Source organism: Mustelus asterias, chromosome 3 (genome assembly GCF_964213995.1).
Source record: "Mustelus asterias chromosome 3, sMusAst1.hap1.1, whole genome shotgun sequence".
In the NCBI taxonomy this organism is placed as follows: domain Eukaryota; kingdom Metazoa; phylum Chordata; class Chondrichthyes; order Carcharhiniformes; family Triakidae; genus Mustelus; species Mustelus asterias.
The window spans coordinates 95,366,922-95,386,853 of record NC_135803.1 but is presented as its reverse complement, the minus strand read 5'-3'; the positions used below and the strand labels follow the sequence as shown (position 1 = coordinate 95,386,853).

Here is a 19,932-nt window from a genome sequence, read left to right as displayed (position 1 = left end):
CTTTTGTAGCTTCAAATGTTATGGCTGATTTGAGTGGCTGATATATTATTGTTACGGGTAGGATATATAACATACCCTTAAGTATTGCGAATGTATATGCCCCTAATTGGGACAATGAAAATTTATTTCGCTCATTTTCTTTGTCCCTGCTAGACATGGATTCACATTTACTCATTTTAGTGGGTGACTTTAATTGCTGGCTGAACCCTGCCTTTGACCATTCCTCTATTGAAACCAGCACACCCTCGAAGTTTGTTGAGATTATTAAATCATCCTTTCAGGAGTACGCAGTTTCAGACCCATGCCTTTTCTTCAACCCAACTAGCCGGGAGTATTCCTTCTTCTCCCGTGTTCATCACACATACACACATATTGATTATTTTTTATTAGATAATAAACTTTTCCGGCTGTCCACTCCTGCTCAAATAATGTTATAATTACTTCTGATCACATTCCTCAAACAATGGATTTGCTACTTTGTGGCAGGTCTGAATCACTTTCCTCCTGGTGATTTAATACACATATGCTCTCAGATGATGAATTTGTTAACTTTTAGTCGGTCCAGATAGATGCTTTTACAGCTATTAACAATACCCCTGATATCTTTGCCCGTGTTAAATGGGAGTCCTTGAAGGCTTATTTAAGAGGGCAGATCGTATCCTATGCCACCTACGAAAGGAAACAGGAAAGTAAAAAATTATCTGGACTATCAGAAAGTATTATTCAATTGGACAACATTTATGCCATTAATCCATCTCCAACTGTAAGTAGCATCTCTTATCACATGCAAACTTTGATATCTTGTCTACATATCATGCTGAGGAGATGCATGACATGTGCATCATGAACATGGTGACAAGGCAAGTAAATTATTGGCCCACCAACACCGTCAGTTGTCCTCGACTCATCTAATTTATCAGATTCAAACTCCTACAGGCATATCAGTTGATCCTCAGCAGATAGATAATCAATTTAAAGAATATTATGCTACCTTGTACAAATCCAAACATCTTACTGACACATCAGCCTTTGAGAAATTATTTGAATCTTTGAATGTCCCCACCATTGAACCCAACTCAACAAGTTGCTTAGAGGAGCCTTTCATCTATGATGAAAGACAGCTAGAGCCATGCATTGTGGAAAATATTCAGGACCAGATGGATATCCTACTGAATTTTATAAAAAATTCTCAGACAAATTGAACCCTACCACTTAATATGTTTGATGAATCTTTTCAATGTCTCCCTGAAATTCTAAGGCAGCCCTCAATTTCATTGATCTTAAAAAAAACAAAGATCTCCTTGTATGTAGTTCTTTTAGGTAATTTAATTGCTCAATGTGGATCTTAAGCTAATAGCTAAAATATTAGCCATATATTTAGAGTGTGTTCTTCCCTCCATTATTTCTCCTGATCAGACTGGATTTATAAAAATTAGATATTCCTTTTTAATATACTGCAACTTTTTAATGCTATGTACAACCCCTCAACCACAAAACTCCCAGAGATTTTAATTTTTTTAGATGTTGAGCAGGCATTTGATCATGTTGATTGGAGCTACCTTTTTTATGCTTTGGAAAAATTTGGATTTGGCACAAATTTTATTTTTTGCTTTAAACGTTGTATTCTGCCCCACTGTCATCGGTAATACCCACTCTGAATATTTCCCTCTTTTCTGAGGTACCAGGTTCCCTTTCCGCTCAAATATTTGCTGTAGCCATTGAGCCCCTAGCTATTGCACTTTGTGAGAGCCAGTGCATGGTAGAATTATGTAGGGGAAACATTGAACGGAAGGTCTCACTTCATGCAGATGATCTTCTCCTTTATATTACAGACTCTTCCATGTCTTTGCTTAATGCTTTGTCTATTCTTGATGAATTTAGTCACAATCCGGGTTATAAACTCAATTTAAATAAAAGTGAACTTTTTCCTTTGGATGTAGCAGCTTATAATTTTCCACTGCATACACTACCCTTAAGATGTCCTTTAATCAATTTACTTATCTGGGAGTGCATGTAACAGACAAATTTGATCATCTCTTTAAATGTAACTATTTTCCTCTCTTTGCAGGTGTAGAGCAGGATTTAACACACTGGTCCATCCTTCCATTGTCTAGCAGGTCAATTAACGCTGTCAAAATGAATTCCCTCCCCAAATGTTCATACCTTTTTCAATATATCCCAATTTTCATCCCTAAATCGTATTTTCATAAACTCAATTATTCTTATTTCGGACTCCTGCTGAGATTCTCCCAAAATAATTCTAAGTATCGAATTCACATAAAAACTGGAGTAAATCCTGTTGGTTTTTTTCAACTGGATTTTCAAAATGAATCTCCCACACTCTGTGCATCACAGAGTCCTAGCGTGAATCTCGTGAAAAACCAGTGGGCGGAGCCTATTCTCGCAAGAGAGGTCGGCAGCATTGTGCTGAGCGGGCCACTGCACATGCTCCAATCTGTCAACACCAAGATCGGTGCATACATAGTGGCCCACACTGCCAGTCTCACGATCGTTGGCCAGACCTGTGACCACCCCCCCTCCCCCATTGCTGGCACACAGACCCGACCTCCCCCCCCCCCCCCGCAAGATGCACCCCAGCCTGCCTCAATCTACTCCCCCACTGGTCCACCTTGATCTCGTGGCCCGTCTCAACTCAAACCCCCCCCCCCCCACTGGCAGTCCTGATATCCCCCTCCCCGGCAGTCCCGATCTCCCCCTTGACGCCTCCCCGGCAACCCTGGCCCCCCCAGCAGGCCGACCCCCCCCAACCCTAATGGCCAGCCCCATTTGCTGGTCTCCCTCCCTCTATCACCACAGAGTGACAGCGGGACCCCTCACCCCGACTGATCTCCCCCCACATAGGCTCCCCTTCTTATGGGCCCTGCCCCATTTAGCCCTACCCCCTTGGCACTGCCAAATGCTCAGTGGGCAGTGCAATGATGCTCAGTGAGCATTGCCACTTTGCCCCTTGGGCAGTGCCGGGGGCCTGGCTGGCACTCCCAAGCTGACAATGCCCAGGGGGCACCCCCCCCCCTTAACTCTAACCTCCTGGGGTCCTCCACGGCCCCCCTTCATTCCAGCGGGTTCAGGCTGCCAGCTCCCCGCAAGTGGGGAGCTGTTGTAAACCCCACTGGATTGAAACCCAGGCCCGTTAATGAGACGGTATATCTCATTTTAATATGTTATGCAGCTCCGTGCCAATTTCTAATGCGGAGCCAACAGCTCCTGAAATCCGGTGGTCGGAGACTTGCAGAGGCCGGAAGCCTGATACACGGCCTCCGCTTGAGTCTCCCGGCCCACTCTGCTGCAAATAGTGCAGCAGGCTGGGAGAATCGTCCCCTTTGTTTGGAATAGAAAGGTCCCAAGACTTCACAGAGTAATTTTCCAAAGACCAAAATCTTTGGAGGCAAGGTTGTACCCAATTTCCAATTCTATTACTGGGCTGCCAACTTTAGAGCTTCTGATATTGTTACAGGCCGACACTCAACTTTGTACACAATACGACCCCTCAGTTCCCTACACTTCTCTCGCACTCCCCCGATTGAGTCCTTCATATCAACTGTAAAAGCCTCATGGGAGCAGACTTAAGTGAGGAATTCACAAATGAGACTTGTGATGCAGTATTATATCACATTCATTCCTCATCCATTTGCAGCAAACACAGTGTGAAACAATATAAAATCTTCCATCGCACTCACCTGAATAAAGTCAGACGATCTAGGATTTAGCAAGGTACTGACAAGTACCTTGACAAGTGTCATCAAGCCCTGATAGATATGCTTTTGTCTTGCCCATCCTTACACAGTTTCTGGACTGCCACCTTTAAAACTATTGCTGGAATATTGCAAACACTAGTTGATACAATTCTACTGGCTGCACTTTTTGGTATGCTACCAACAGCCTTTCAATTGGCCAAATATAAAACTGATTTCATGGTCTTTGTGACTCTTCTGGAAAGATGCTTAATTTTACTTAGATGGAGGTCATGTGCTCTTCCATCCCTCCCCCACTGGATTAAAGATGTGTTACATTTCATTAAATTGGAAAAAAATAAGGTGCACACTACAAGGCTCTACTATAAAACTTTACAAGATCTGGCAGCCATTTGTCACATATGTAGAGAAATTACAATTCGCCCCCATATTATAGTAGATTGCCTGCTACTTTCTTTTTTCATTAGAAAATCTTATTTCATTCAGCCAGATCCCATTTTATTTCTGTTTACTACGAAGAACAGCATGCATGTTTTTTTTTCTCTTCTCTAGTGTGTGCATGTAGAGTCATAGAGGTTTACAGCATGAAAACAGGCCCTTCGGCCCAACTTGTCCATTCCACCCTTTTTTTTAAACCCCTAAGCTAGTCCCAACTGCCCGCATTTGAGTCCCAATTGCCAGCATTTGGAAGGGACATTGCACACAAGTTTATTCTTTTCTATGATCATTGACCTTATACTATTCTCTCTCCTCTCTGTATCACAAGACATTAATGCAACCTGATGTTTATATTTCATGCTTCCTTCTTAAAAACATCTCATCCTCAGGAGTGTGCCCTATTTATACTCTTTTGTATAAAATGATAATAAATTAAGCACAATATTACTAAATATAACTAAAATATCATTTCCATATATGATGATGTACCCCAGTATTCCCTATTTATACCCTTTTAATAAAAGAAAAAGATCAATAAATTAAACAAAAATGAAAGGGGGTAACAGCTCCTGGCAGAATCTCATTTATATTGTTTTGAGTACATCATTTAACAAATAAATGGGGACAAATTAACAAAAGAATGAACAAATTATACTCAAATGTCTCTTTATATGTGCACAAGTAATTATTTAATTAATGCACCACGTCTGTATATACTTAATTTATACAGTTAACACCTCCAGCATCCTAGTGTTACCAATGACCAAAGCTTTAACTGGACTAGCCATATAAGTGCTGCAGCTCCAAGAGAAAATCATAAGCTGGCAATTGTGTGGTGAGTTACTCACCTCTTGATTCTTCAAAGCCTGTCCATCACTTAATAAGGCACAAGTCAGAAATGTCATGGGATACTCCCACTTGTCTGGATGAATGCAGCTACTAGAAACCACAGGAAGCTTGACATAATCCAGACCACTTTAAACATCCACTCCCTCCAATGGTGCATAACAATAGCAGTGTGTATTACCTATAGGATGTACTGCAGGAACTCACAAAGCTGCTTCAACAACACTTTCCAGATCCACAATCTCTACAACCTAGAAGAACAAGGGCAGCAGGTGCAAAGCAACACTGTCATCTGAAAGTTCCTCTCTAAGCCACATGTCATCTGGATTTGGAACTATATTGCTGTTCCTTCACTGTCGCTGAATCAAAATTTTGTAACTCCCTCCCGAACAGCACAGTGGGTGTATCTACACCACATGGAATAAAACATTCAAGAAGGTAGCTCACCACAACCTTGTCAAGGGCAATTAGGAATGGGCAACAAATGCTGGCCTTGCTACTGATACTCAAGTCCCAAGAGCAAATATAAAAATAACTTACATGCTTTCAAAATCAGTACACGAGAGAAAAGGGAATGGAAAGATATGATGAAATGCTGGGATGAGGTAGATGGAATGGGAGGAGACACTTGTAGAGTCTAAACACTAGCACAGAGTAGTTAGAACAAATGGCCTGTGCTGTACTTTTATGTGATTCCATGTAATGTACACCTGAATTACTGAGTATACACTTGAAATACATTTAAAAAATGAGAAAATTGGGCATTGTAAGCAATCATTTTGATAAATGGTTAAATGGGATCTCATTTAGCTTGTGTTTCAGGGGAAGTATGTTAACTTTCAATAAGTGACAATGTAAATCATGGTAGCTTTTGGATTTTCTGACTCTTGCATTCTGGACTCTCCCCAAGATTCAGAAATCCATCAATCATTGTAACTCTTTCAGACTAACATTCATTTACTGTTTATACAGGCCTTGCAGATGTTGCACTAAAAATCCGATCGATGGTTGAGGAATTTAGGCCAAATATCCCACTTATTCAAGCACTGCGGAATCCTGGCATGCGAAACAGACACTGGGATATGATATCAGAACAGATCCAAATAGCAGTCAAGCCTAAGGCTAACCTAACATTTGCACGGTGTTTGGACATGAATCTTCAAGACCACATAGAGACCATTGCCAAGGTAGCAGAAGTAGCCGGAAAGGAGTATGCCATAGAACAGGTAAGTACTTCAGAACCTTCAGAAACCATTTTGGTAATTTATACTAGTTAGTTTGCAAAATAAAATCTTGTAGTATCAATAAGAATCTGAAATGCTGAATTAGAAATTTCATTCCAATCCTGCAGTCAAAATGTTGTCGTTAATGAATGTTGTTCATGATGGAAACTCATTATAAATGTCGTCCCCCAGGAATTAATCCTAAACCTGCAACTATTTAAGTCTTTATTAATGACCCAGACAGTGATGGTGTGAACATGATTAGTAAATTTACAGGTGGCACTAAAATCTGTGCAAGGGTTAGGACATCACAGGGGTAATCAAGTGTAGAAAAATTTAGATGCGTCAGCGAATGGGCTAAACAATGGCAAATTGTTGTCTAACTTGGAGAGATGTAGTATAATTCATGATGGTAGGGCCAACACAAAATGCATATATCACTTTCAAAGAACAATCTCAAATGAGGGTGCAAAGAAAAAGGTTGTTGGTGTGCACAGATCACTGCAGGTTCATGACTGACTGTAACAGGATATTGCATTCTATTAATAAAACCATTCAGCATAACTCAATGGAGACCATTTTGACAGTATGTAGGTTGCTGGTCAGACCTCACATGGAGTACTGTACCCAGTTTTAGTCCCTTCACATGGTGGAAAATGTCCAAGGGGAGCTAAAAGGATGTTTCTATGCCTAAAGCACCTTTTTAAAAAATCATTTACGGGATGTGGGCTTTGCTGGCTATGCCAGCATTTATTGACCATCCCTAGTTGCCCTTGAGTAGATGATGGTGAGCTGCCTTCTTGAACCGCTGCAGGCCCTGAGGTATAGGTAAACCCATAGGGCTGTTAAGGAGCGCATTCCAGGATTTTGACCCAGTGACAGTGAAGGAAAGGCGATATATTTCCAAGTCAGAATGGTGAATGACTTGGAGGGGAATCTCCAGGTGGTGGTTCTCCCAAGTATCTGGTCCAAATCCTTCTAGATGGTAGCCGTCATGGGTTTGGAAAGTGATCATTGACTAGGATAGGATTAAGTACCATTGTCTATTAACTTTAGAGCAGTGACAGCTTCTAGACGTCATGAATAAAGTCTTTAAAATAATTAGTTGAGTAGTTTGCTTTTTGAGAGATTGTTTCAGTTTAATTGAATGGGGTGGACCTGGGACATGAGTTTTAACTACACAAGGATAAGAATAGACTTGATATTGGGCAGATATTTTTTTCTCAAAGAGCAGTGAGTCTCTGGAACCAGCTGGTTTGGTGCTGACTCTGTCTCTGACTTTAAGAAGAAGTTGTACCAGAGCTTGACCAGACTGGAGGTAGCATCAGATAGGAGGTAAGTGCCTTTATACAAAACACTTAGTAATTGGCCCAAGTGATTACTTGAAAAGATTTTGATCACCTGAGAGGATTGTTCCTACTTGTGTTTCCCCTTGTTGACTTTTTTTCCCCCTGTTTTATACCTCTCCCAGGAGAGGATGTGGATGTGAGGAAGGCAGGGTGGGAAGAGGTTAGAGAAGTGTCTGGTCATAATGTTCCAGACATCATGGTGTGTGGAGTAAGTTTGATAGCCCCAGTTGGTCTTTTTCTGCCCATCAATCTCATATATTTGTATCATGTGTAACAGTTTCACTACCAACTAGTTATGACAAATGAATGTATGTAATTTTTGTCTTGTAAGTATGGGGCAGAAAGTATCTGGTAATTGAGAGATGTAGACTGCTTCGTTAACAATATTGTTCGAGGGTGGGTGGCGGTCTTGGTTGCCCTCTACTAAAATAAAGATAAATTTCCAGATATTTCCAACGCCAGGCTGTACTGAGCTGTCAAAGAAGGAGCAGCTTCTTTGAAATTGGACAGTACCAAGTAATCAGTGTCTATTGTGATGTTGGGGACTGGCGTTATCTTAAGTGTGAGGTGATTCACTTTGGAAGGAGTAACAGGAATACAGAGTACTGGGCTAATGGTAAGATACTTGGTAGTGTGGATGAACAGAGGGATCTGGGTGTCCATGTGCATAGATCCCTGAAAGTTGGCACCCAGGTTGATAGGGTTGTTAAGAAGGCGTACGGTGTGTTAGCTTTTATTGGTAGAGGGATTGAGTTTCGGAGCCAGAAGGTCATGCTGCAACTGTACAAAACTCTGGTGCGGCCGCATTTGGAGTATTGCGTACAGTTCTAGTCGCCATATTATAGGAAAGATGTGGAAGTGTTGGAAAGGGTGCAGAGGAGATTTACCAAAATGTTGCCTGGTATGGTGGGAAAATCGTATGAGGAAAGGCTGAGGGGCTTGAGGTTGTTTTTGTTAGAGAGAAGAAGGTTAAAAGGTGACCTAATAGAGGCATACAAGATGATCAGAGGATTAGATAGGGTGGAGAGTGAGAGCCTTTTTCCTCGGATGGTGTTGGCTCGCACGAGGGGACATAGCTTTAAATTGAGGGGTGAGAGATATAGGACAGATGTTAGAGGTAGGTTCTTTACTCAGAGAGTAGTAAGGGCGTGGAATGCCCTGCCTGCAGCAGTAGTGGACTCGTCAACATTAAGAGCATTCAAATGGTTATTGGATAAACTGGAATAGTGTAGATTAGAGGGGCTTTAGATTGGTTTCACTGGTCGGCGCAACATCGAGGGCCGAAGGGCCTGTACTGCGCTGTAATGTTCTATGTTCTAAGTAACATAGAATATTGGACAACCTTCCCTGTCCTAGAGGCTGTCAGGAGTTACCCTTATGGGTGACAAAGTCGCTATTGGGAGTTATTTGCCTTAATTGGCACACAATCTGTAGATTTGTTGCTGGTGCTGTTTGGTAAAGAGTAAGGCTAGGATTTTCCATTCCAATTTGCATCGGGTGGGTTTGGAGGTGGGAGTGGAAAATATCGTGTTTCGTATCGACATAAAAGCATGATGTGATCGTACCCTCTCCCCATCAGTGGTGGGCTGCATTTCCCACCATTAAATGTCGGGAACCTCACTGGAACCTCACTAGAATATAATTTGCATCCCATTGTTGGGCCTCTAAACTGAGAGTGTACCCCCGATCAAAAAAAAACATCCATGGCATGTGATGTAAAAACAAGGTTTTACATTTACATTGAGGGACAGCAGGCTTGACTCAGGGGCACCAGGCATTATTACCCAGGGGGGTACAGGGTAAAATTTGAAGGTTAGACTCAGAGAGTACCTGGGGTGAGACTCTGAGGGTAACTGGGTAAGATTCAAGGGTATCAAGGTAAGACTTGGGAGAGACCAGGGCTTGACCCCTTGGGAGAGACCAGGGCTTAACCCCTTGGACTCCCCCGAGGGAGTCCAAGGGGTTAAATTGGAAGGAGATGGGTTGGGGGCGGGGGGGGGGCGGTTTGATTGTCAAGTATGAAAAACACTGTTCTTGAGAATGCTTTCTGCTGCTGGGCAAATGAGCTTCTTAGAAAGGGCCTTGCAGAGGGAAGGGAAGCTAAATGCTGTTTTTCCTGCCCGACATCAACCTTTACTGCTATTGGAGAAAGTCTCACCCTAAGTTTCTTGGTGGTTAACAAAGTTGTATTCCTTGCAGGTTTTTACAATTATGCTATTTTTATAACACAAAAACATGGTATTCAGCCTATAGCTCTATGCTAATATATATCCGCTCAAAAGCATTATCCCATCCTATTTCATCAAACCCTAACAGCATAATCTTCTATTCAATTCTCCCTTATATACTTAACTAGGTTTGCTTTGGATGCAACTATGTCCGTGGTTCCCAACCTTTGCCTTTATGTGGAACACTAGATCATCATCGACAGCTTTTGTGGACCACAACATACGCAAACCATTTTAAACATTTTTTTTAACCTAGCCTATGGCTGACGAGAGTCAAACTTATATAACAATGGGTATTAAAATGCAGCTATATCTAATAGTTTATTATGTACACTCACAAATACATTGCACTCGTCACAGCACATTTACTTGCGGTAAGCCTATCAGTGGAAACAGATAACACTTACCTAATGAGAAGGTTGGTGTTATTTTGCAGACATCAAATGCTGGATGTCAGGTTCCAGGCATGACATTCTCATTCGGAAATCTGGTTCAATGTTAAGTTTATTCTGATATTTGCTTTTTAATGAGGCGAACCCTGAAAATCCAGTTTTGCAAAGGTAAATTGTAGGAAGACATCAGGAACTTTACTATCTCATCCGACAGTTCTGGTAATTTGAAGCAACATTAAGCCAAAAGTCAGTCAGGTAGTTCTGAGAAAAACCCAGCTTTATAGGACTATCATAGGACAGTTCCACAAGGCTGTCTTGCACTCTTGAGGTCAGGCTTGCGTGGATGTCATCATCAAGTTTTGCAAAGAGGTTTCATATCCAGTTGAACTTTGTTTCAGCACTCGCATAACTGTGTTTTCGAACTTTGCAGGTGCTCTCTGATGTCATGTTTCATGTTTGGAAGCTGTATTTCTGCCATAGCCAAACATATCTGACAGATTAGCAAGCAAGTCGTCATTTGTTTGGCCCACATCTCTATTTTTTTAATCATCACTTCTATTTTGTCCCGCAAATGAAAAACTGTCACTGATTCTGCAATAGAATCATTGCTTATGGTCACCTGCAGAATGGGAATCACTTTTCAACTGCCCAGAGTTCATAATTTTGAATGGATTGATGCTGAACTCTCGGGTTCTTTCATCACCATCTGCAAACTCTGAACAATGATGAGTCAGTTGACCAGATGTAGTTTCTGTTGGGGGTGGAATTTGTTGACCAAAGCTCTTTCGAATTGTGGCTGCTGTGGCTATTTCTGGACCTGTTTGCAGCTGATCCTCTTTTGATCTTTCAACAGAGATTGCCATTCAATCTGTGCTGCTAAGAAATCGAGCAAAGGGTCCACATTGGGTGGTTTGTCATCTGTTTATTTTCTTGAGGTGATTTCCTCCTGATGAAAGTTGGAAAATGATCTGTCATTTAAAGCAACATTTCTGTTCATAGAATCCCTATTGATCATAGAATCCTTACAGTGCAGAAGGAGGCCATTCAGTCCATCAAGTCTGCACCAACTCTCCAACAGAGCATCTTATCCCGGTCCACCCCATCCCCATAACCCCACATAGTTACCCCACTAATTCCCCCTAATCTACACATCTCAGGACACTAAGAGACAATTTAGCCTGACCAATCCACCTAACCTGTTCACCTTTGGACTGTGGGAGGAAACTGGAGCATCCGGAGGAAATCCACTCAGACACAGAGAAAATGTGCAAACTCCAAGGCTGGAATTGAACCCAGGTCTCTGGCACTGTGAGACTGCAGTGCTAACCATTGTGCCACCATGCTGCCCACAGATCCCCTCGGAGATCTTCATTATGTAGATTCCTCATGCCCATTTGCCATCTCCACATTTTGATCAGATTAGTGATCACCAATGCTGAGGAAGATGAACTGTGTTGACTCATTGTTTACCTGTATGTGCTCATTGAACATAATAGACGGGGAAGTCTATTTGCCTCTGGGACTTGGTGGCCACTGATGCATCTTCAACCATCTTACCAATCAGCCATCTTCAACCAGCCTCCCATCCATTGACTCTGTCTTCACTTCCCGCTGCCTCGGCAAAGCAGCCAGCATAATTAAGGACCCCACACACCCCGGACATTCTCTCTCCCACCTTCTTCCTTCGGGAAAACGATACAAAAGTCTGAGGTCACGTACCAACCGACTCAAGAACAGCTTCTTCCCTGCTGTCCGACTTTTGAATGGACTTACCTTGCATTAAGTTGATCTTTCGCTACACCCTAGCTATGACTGTAACACTACATTCTGCACTCTCTCATTTCCTTCTCTATGAACGGTATGTTTTGTCTGTATAGTGCGCAAGAAACAATACTTTTCACTGTATGTTAATACATGTGACAATAATAAATCAAATCAAAATTTCAGGAACAAATTCTTTGATCAGGTCAAATCTCTTTGCAGTTACATCCTCTGCGCTGTGCAAGATCCCACTGGCAGCACAACTCAAATCACAAAACTGGTTGTCTGGTGCTGCAGTGAAGCTCTATTCACCTTCCATCCATTTATTATTCATCCCTTTTGAATCAGATAGTGTGGTTTCAGTTTGTTCGTGTCCCTCAGACTCTGGGAGACAGCTACCAGTGGCACTGAAGGTCGACTCAGTGCTGAAGCCAGAGGAACCACCTCCATGTGTGAGAACACAGGAGTTGGGATTGTAGCTCCTCTTGAAGAACCAGGTGAAGCATATGGATAAGCAATGTTATGAGGCCTGGGCACAATGGCACTGCAGCACTTGTCAAGATCAAGCTCATTCTGGTCTTTCATAATTCTTATTGTATTTCTTAAGTCTGCAGAAGAAGCCTTACTATTTATCCTGCTTAACTTATTCAGTGATTGAATCTTTGAGGCTCTCTCCTTGTCACACAGTACCAAGTACGCTGAATACTTTTGCAACTTTTTTTTTCACCTCACTTTTGTATAACTTTATGTCTTCAAGAAAGCATTTGTACACGAGGTACACATAAATGTATATTATTTCCATGGACCACAGATTGGAAACCACTGATCTATGTAATTTGTCTCAACCACTCTATGTGGTAACAAGTTCTGCATTCCAACCATTCTCTGGGTAAATAAATTTCTTCTGAATTTTCTATTTTAGTCACTATTTTATATTTATTGCTTTGACTCCCAACAAGCAAAAACATGTTCCTTACAATTACCATATCAAACCCATTCACAATTTTAAAGATCTTTATTAGCTCAACCCTCAGCCTTCTCTTTTATAGAGAAAGGGGCCCCAACCTCTTCAGTTTTTCCTAATAGTTCTAACTTCTCAATCTTGGTAGCATCCTTGTCAGTCTCTTCTAGAGCATCTATATCCTCTTTATAATATGTAGATCAGAACAGTGACTGAGTTTCCCGACAGGTTTAATGTGAACTACTCAATTCTATTCCTCTAAAATTGAACACCAATGCTAAGAGATAATGCTACACACCAAAACCTATTGCAGCCCACCTTTATCTCTTTGTAGCCACCTGAATGTGTTTAGACACCTAAGTTAATCACAATCAGAAAGATTGCGCTTGAGAGTTACCGTACCTCATTTCAAGGTTTTCACTCTTTCAACATCTTTATTTAGTTACATCTCGACAAATATTGGAGTCTTCAGTTCCTCCTTTGGGGTGTTTTTCTAACATTCCTTGATGTTTCACTCTCCAAGTCCTAGAAATCTAAGTTTAAAGGAGTTGAAAATAAATCAAATAGAAGAGGTGGATGAGAGCCCTCCTGTCTGAATGACACCTTAGGTGCTTGAAGGCAATTGACATTCCAGTAAGAGATAGAATCAGAGTCCAACTAAGGTTTGAATCAATGTACTTCAATAAGCAGTATATGTTGTTAGGTGATGCTACAAAGAATGGAAGGAAAATCTATCATAATGAAATCTACAGCTTCAAAGTCAATTAATTAGATGTGAAAGATAATCACAATGTCACACAATTGGATATTCGAATAGAATAGAATCTCTACAGTACAGATGGAGGCCATTCGGCGCATCGAGTCTGCACCAACCACAATCCCACCCAGGCTATATTCCCATAGCCCCTCATTTTTACCCTGCTAATTTCCCCGAAACTAGGGTCAATTTAGCATGGCCAATCCACCTAACCCACACATCTTTGGACTGAGGGAGGAAACCGGAGCACCCGAGGGCAACCCACGCAGACATGGGGGGAATGTGCAAACTCCACACAGACAGTAAGCCAAGTCCGGGAATTGAACGCAGGTCCCTGGCGCTGTGAGGCAACAGTGAAATCATAGAAACCCTACAGTGCAGAAGGAGGCCATTCGGCCCATCGAGTCTGCACCGACCACAATCCCACCCAGGCCCTACCCCCACATATTTACCTGCTAATCCCTCTAACCTACGCATTTTAGGATTCTAAGGGGCAATTTTTAACCTGGCCAATCAACCTAACCCGCACATCTTTGGACTGTGGGAGGAAACTGGAGCACCCGGAGGAAACCCACGCAGACACGAGGAGAACGTGCAAACTCCACACAGACAGTGACCCGAGCCGGGAATCGAACCCAGGACCCTGGAGCTGTGAAGCAGCAGTGCTAACCACTGCGCTACCGTGCCACCCGTTTCCACTGAATGTGGAATAATGTGTGGAATTTTCCCATCCCGCCCGCCATGGATATCGTAGCTGGGGGGGGGGGGGGGGGGGGGACACCATTGGAAAGGTCTGTTGACCTTGGGCAGGATTTTCTGGTCTTGGAGCGAGTGCAGCTGGAAAATCTCACCCAAAATCTCCTAGAAGGATAAAAGCTGATTCCTACATCATTTAGGTGTAAATGATGTTGGGGATTGTGATCTTCCTCTGTGATGTTATGTTGCCTTTATAAACCTTGCTACCTTGAATCACAAGTCCAGCATTATTAGAATAAACATGGTGGCTCTTTTAACCTAGCTATTCCTTCTAATATGGGTAGGATGTTAACTTGGTGCTTCAGTTCATTACACAGATTGTGGTGTGCAGTCAGCACTAAATGATCTCCTCAGCGTCTGCATTTCCCAGCAGGTGGCCAGGTTCTTATGAAGCAAGCACTGCTTATAGCTCACCTCCACTACTTAAAGACAGGCAGGTACTGTAACTAACTGGAGCAGAGTGAGAAGGAGAAAATTAAATTATGGCACAACAAGGCAGAGAACCAGGTTTCTTTGATGCAGCACTGGGGGACTTCATGCAGGAGATGGACATGAGGAGAAAAGTCCTCACTCTGCAAGGAATCAGGAAGCCATCCAGGCAGATACCTCAAAGTATTTGGAGCAATAGCCAACATGGTCAATACCAGTTATATAGCCCAAGGACCTGAATGCCACAAGTTCAGTAACCTCACAGGAATGTTCAATGTTAATGCATCTTCAAATGCCATATCCCTACAACTTAACTATTAGTTTCACATATTAGTGGAACCCCGATTTTACGCGCCCCGATTTAGCGCGAAATCGGATATGACGCGATCGTGCGACAGACCCTTTTTTTGCTATTTCCAGGTTAGTGAATTAGCGCGACCCCGATTTAGCACGACCCCGATAACATTCGCGATAACATCTTATGGACCCCAACCATCGTGTTAAAACGGGGCTGCACTGTACTTAATTGATAACCCCACCTTTATTCACCTACACACAATCTCTATCAACCACAAGTCACACTCTCACTTTACCCTTTCATGCTTAATATTACTGGAAACCTCACAGCCATATCTTGCAGCTTGGTAAACACATCATCAAAATAGATTGCACTACACTCTTTCATCTCTTATACCTAATCTGATGTTGGGTCTGATGTTGCAGATGTATAGAACGTTGGTTCGGCCGCATTTGGAATACTGCGTACAGTTCTGGTCGCCACACTACCAGAAGGACGTGGAGGCTTTGGAGAGAGTACAGAGGAGGTTTACCAGGATGTTGCCTGGTATGGAGGGGCTTGGTTATGAGGAGAGATTGGGGAAACTGGGGTTGTTCTCCTTGGAAAGACGGAGGATGAGGGGAGACTTAATAGAGGTGTATAAAATTATGAAAGGCATGGATAGGGTGAACGGTGGGAAGCTTTTCCCCGGGTCGGTGGTGACGTTCACGAGGGGTCATAGGTTCAAGGTGAAGGGGGGAGGTTTAACACAGATATCAGAAGGACATATTTTACACAGAGGGTCGTGGGGGCCTGGAATGTGTTGCCGGGCAAGGTGGTGGAGGCGGACACACTGGGAACGTTTAAGACTTATCTAGACAGCTATATGAACGGAGTGGGAATGAAGGGATACAAAAGAGTGGTCTAGTTTGGACCAGGGAGCGGCGCGGGCTAATTGTTCCTTGTTTCTCATTTCAAGGCTTCATTCTATGATCATCTTGCTGGTGCCAGTACAGAGCGAGACTGCGGATAGTTGGGAACCTGTCTCGGGGGCAGGGAATTCATATGGTGTTCGTGGAAGTGGAAATGACTAGGGTTGGGAAGCATTTTCCGATCAGGGCCAGTGTGATCTCCTGGACTCGTTTCGATCGCCTCAGGGGGTCGGAGAGGAATTTCCCAGATTTTCTTTTCCCCATATTGGCCCTGGGGTTTTCACTCTGGGTTTTCGCCTCTCCCTGGAGATCACATGGTCTGGAATGGAGGGGTGGGGGTGAGTTAATAGGTTGTGATGAACAAAGCATCGTAGCTGTGAGGGACAGCTCGGTGGATAGGATATTGGTATGTAGATAGGCTGGAAAATTGGGCGGGGATCCTGGATTCAGGATTCAATCCTGGACCGGGGAGCGGCGCGGGCTTGGAGGGCCAAAGGGCCTGTTCCTGTGCTGTATTGTTCTTTGTTCTTTGTAATCCTCTTCCTCATGTTTCACGTTTCCCACAATCTCTTCTGATATACAAATTGAAAATAGTCTAAATGTGCACCTTTTAATTCCCCACCCTACCATACCCTCACCACAACTTACCCTTGTGCCTTATGCCTCTCGGACACCCAAGAACTATAATCTTGTCAGGATAGAGGAGCAAGAGCATAAAATGGAAGAGGAAGAAGAGGCTGATGATGAAGAAACACTACCATTCAATGTTATGAATGCAAGGTTTTATAAGATGGTCATGTTTTAAAGTGCTTGTTTTAATTCAAGGTAAAATGGAGCATGTGACTCCAGCTAGTTCTACTTGGCGATAAACTGATACCGGGGCCCAGGTCAAGTCCTATTGAAATCCAAGTGATATATTTAATACCTGAGCACAAAGGGAAAAGCAGATGTTCTTTCTTTCGCAGACTTACTTGCTGGAATTCTACCACCCAGCCCACCATGGAATTGGAGCGGGTGAGTGGAAATGTCCATTGGCCTCAGGTGGGATTTTCCAGTCTCGCTCGAGTGACAGGGAACCAGCAACTACTATGAACAGCCGGGGTAAAAATGCTATTCTGTGTTAGCCACCAGGCAGATTGTAGGTGGGAGCACATTCTCTGCTCAAAGAGATGGGACCAATAAACGTTTAAGGACACAAGAAGATTCACCCTGGGACGGGCAAGAGATGGAATCACCAAAATGAGTCTCGCTTCTAGAAGCAAGTTTCAGGGATTCTCAGAAGATTGAGGGAAAGGATTTCCAATGGACATTGAATGTTACACCTCATTGAAATGGGGAGAAATGAGCCCGATGGAAGCTGGGAGTAACTTTGAACTAGTTCCTGTAAAGACTAAATTCTGTAGAGAGTAAGTGTAATGTATATATGCAGCATGGGAATTTTGATCATGTTAGGAAGTTAAGGGGAGTATTTTCTTTAGTTTAGTGTATTAGTTGCCAACTAAGTAATGTTTAGTTGATATTACTTTTGCAAAGTTTATTACAGTAAAAGTCAGAAAAGTGAAATCTTGGCTTATGGTCCTTTGCGTCAGTTACTACGAATTCAAATCTTCTGTTAAAAGTTATTGGTCTTTCTGTGGATCATAACAATCTCACACTTGTAACCACCAGTTCATATTCTGATGACAGCACGTACTTTATAGTATAGGGTCTGCGTGTTGAATTAGGAGGCACGAGATGCCTCCAGCCAAGGCAGGTGGAAAGTTTGCTGGCAGGTAAAGTTGCACACAAGTTCTGTTGCAGAGCTGTCAGATGGGGTAACTTATAGATAAAGGCTGGATCCAAACACACAAATGCTTACTGCATATAGCAGACCTGTCAGAGAGCCTGTGGCCACTGCCAAGAAGTACAGTGTTGCATGGGAAAGCCTTGTGTTCCAATTTGGAAGTGGTGGCCCACTCGATTTTCACACTTGTGGATCCAGCCATGTTGATGTCTTCAGCGAAACAGAGGATGATTCTTAACCATTGGTGTGTTGCGCCTGTGCTGAACTGGAATGCTTCCATCATCATCTACAAGATGCACTGCAGCAACTCACCAAGGCTCCCTCAACAGTATCTTCCAAATCCGTGACTTTTACCACCTAGAAAGACAAGGGCAGAAGATCAGAATTCCAACACCTGCAAGTTTCCCAGCAACCCCACATCATCCTGACTTATCTCCTTTCCTTCACTGTAGCTGGGGCAAAATCCTGGAACTCCCTTCCAAACAGCACTGTGGGAGTACCAATTGCAGCGGTTTAAGCAGGTGGCTCACCATTACATTCTGAACGGCAATTAGGGATGGGCAGCCAGTGGCACCCATATATTGTAAAATAAATTTTAATAATTAGAGCATGAGCAAAAGCTGTCAACATCTCTGAGTACTGTAGTGAAAACTGAAGATAATGCAACCTCAGTTGCAGACCACCTGTCGTTATGGCTGCAGATACAAGCATTCAAAAGGGACTTGCAGTGTTTCACAACAGTCCAACAGTCTGTCTTCTGACATATTGTCAGGATTGCTGAATCACTATGTTTTGGAAGTAGCAGTGGCTCATGAACAAACCGGCAATCCTTTCCTCATTCTGCTCGAGCCTTTGCTGTTGCCTGAGTTCACTGATACTACAGTTGGATGAGCCAATCATGGACAACCCAGCTAAAAAAGAGATGTGGTGGTTACTTCATCCTTTCCTCCTCCTCCTCCTTCTCAGATACCCACCATATACTATGTGGCAAGGATGACACTGATATTATGCAAGAAGCTCTAGACCATGGCAAATCTTGCTCCTTCAGAATAGTTGAGACAGAGGTAGCATTGCTTAAGAACCTCAATGGTCTGCTCACTGATATTTTTGTGTGACAGCATGGTTGTCATTGTACACATGGTGCCCATGTGCATGTTAATTGCACTCCAGAGTTATGAGGCAAGTGGGCAGCAGACAGTCCTTGTCGCCCAGTAGCTATTATCTGGTTTCTCATGGTGGCTCAATAATAATGGTACAGTGGACTGGTGCAGAATAAGGGCATCATGACTGCTCCCTGGATTCAGTGCATGCTGTCCAGGGCAATGGACAAAATTCACTGAACATGATCTCATCCAAACTGCACATTTAGGGATTGGAACTCTTTCTGATTGCAGTAAATTTAGATACAATATCCACAAAATGACATAACACTTTGTGGACACTATGGTGAAGCCCTCACTTGTTTGTGAAGAGATTACAGTTTAGATCTTTCTACAAAGGGGGTATGGTTGCAGTATCTTAGTTCTAGATGCAGGTCACAGTTAAACAACAGAACTGTCATTGTCAATTTTAGACACCAGTGTGCTAAAATCCATTGGAATAGAGAAGTTGGTTACAAAAGAACTGGAGGAAGTTACATAATTAAAGGAAGAGACAGAATCATGTCTTGTGTACAAGATGATAGAACGAAGAACAGTACAGCACAGGAACAGGCCCTTCGGCCCTTCAAGCCTGCACTGATCACATTGTCCTATCTAGACCAGCCTCTTATATCCCTCTATTCCCCGTTTGTTCATATCTCAATCAAGATAAGTCTTAAATGTGGCTAACGTAACTGCCTCAACCACCTCACTTGACAGTGCATTCCAGGCCCCCACCACCCTCTGTGTAAAAAACTTCTCCCCCACATCTCCACTGAACCGTTCCCCCCTTATCTTGAACTTGTGCCTCCTTGTAATTGTCATTTCTGCCCTGGGAAAAAGCTTCCAACTGTTCAACCTATCTATATCTCTCATAATTTTATAAACTTCTATCAGGTCGCCTCTCAGCCTTCATCTTTCCAGGGAGAACAACCCCAGTTTATTCAA

At 42.9% G+C, this 19,932-nt stretch overlaps 1 protein-coding gene across 6 annotated transcripts in view; it reads left to right on the top strand.

The window, feature by feature from the left end:
• dnah1 (dynein, axonemal, heavy chain 1) overlaps window positions 1-19,932 on the top strand; it is a 510,234-nt gene that overhangs the window by 170,921 nt on the left and 319,381 nt on the right. For all 6 annotated transcript variants that reach the window (XM_078209369.1, XM_078209371.1, XM_078209370.1 and 3 more), the window contains one exon: window positions 5,970-6,223. In XM_078209369.1, coding sequence (XP_078065495.1) covers window positions 5,970-6,223 — 254 coding nt within the window. The remainder of the gene's footprint in view (window positions 1-5,969; window positions 6,224-19,932) is intronic.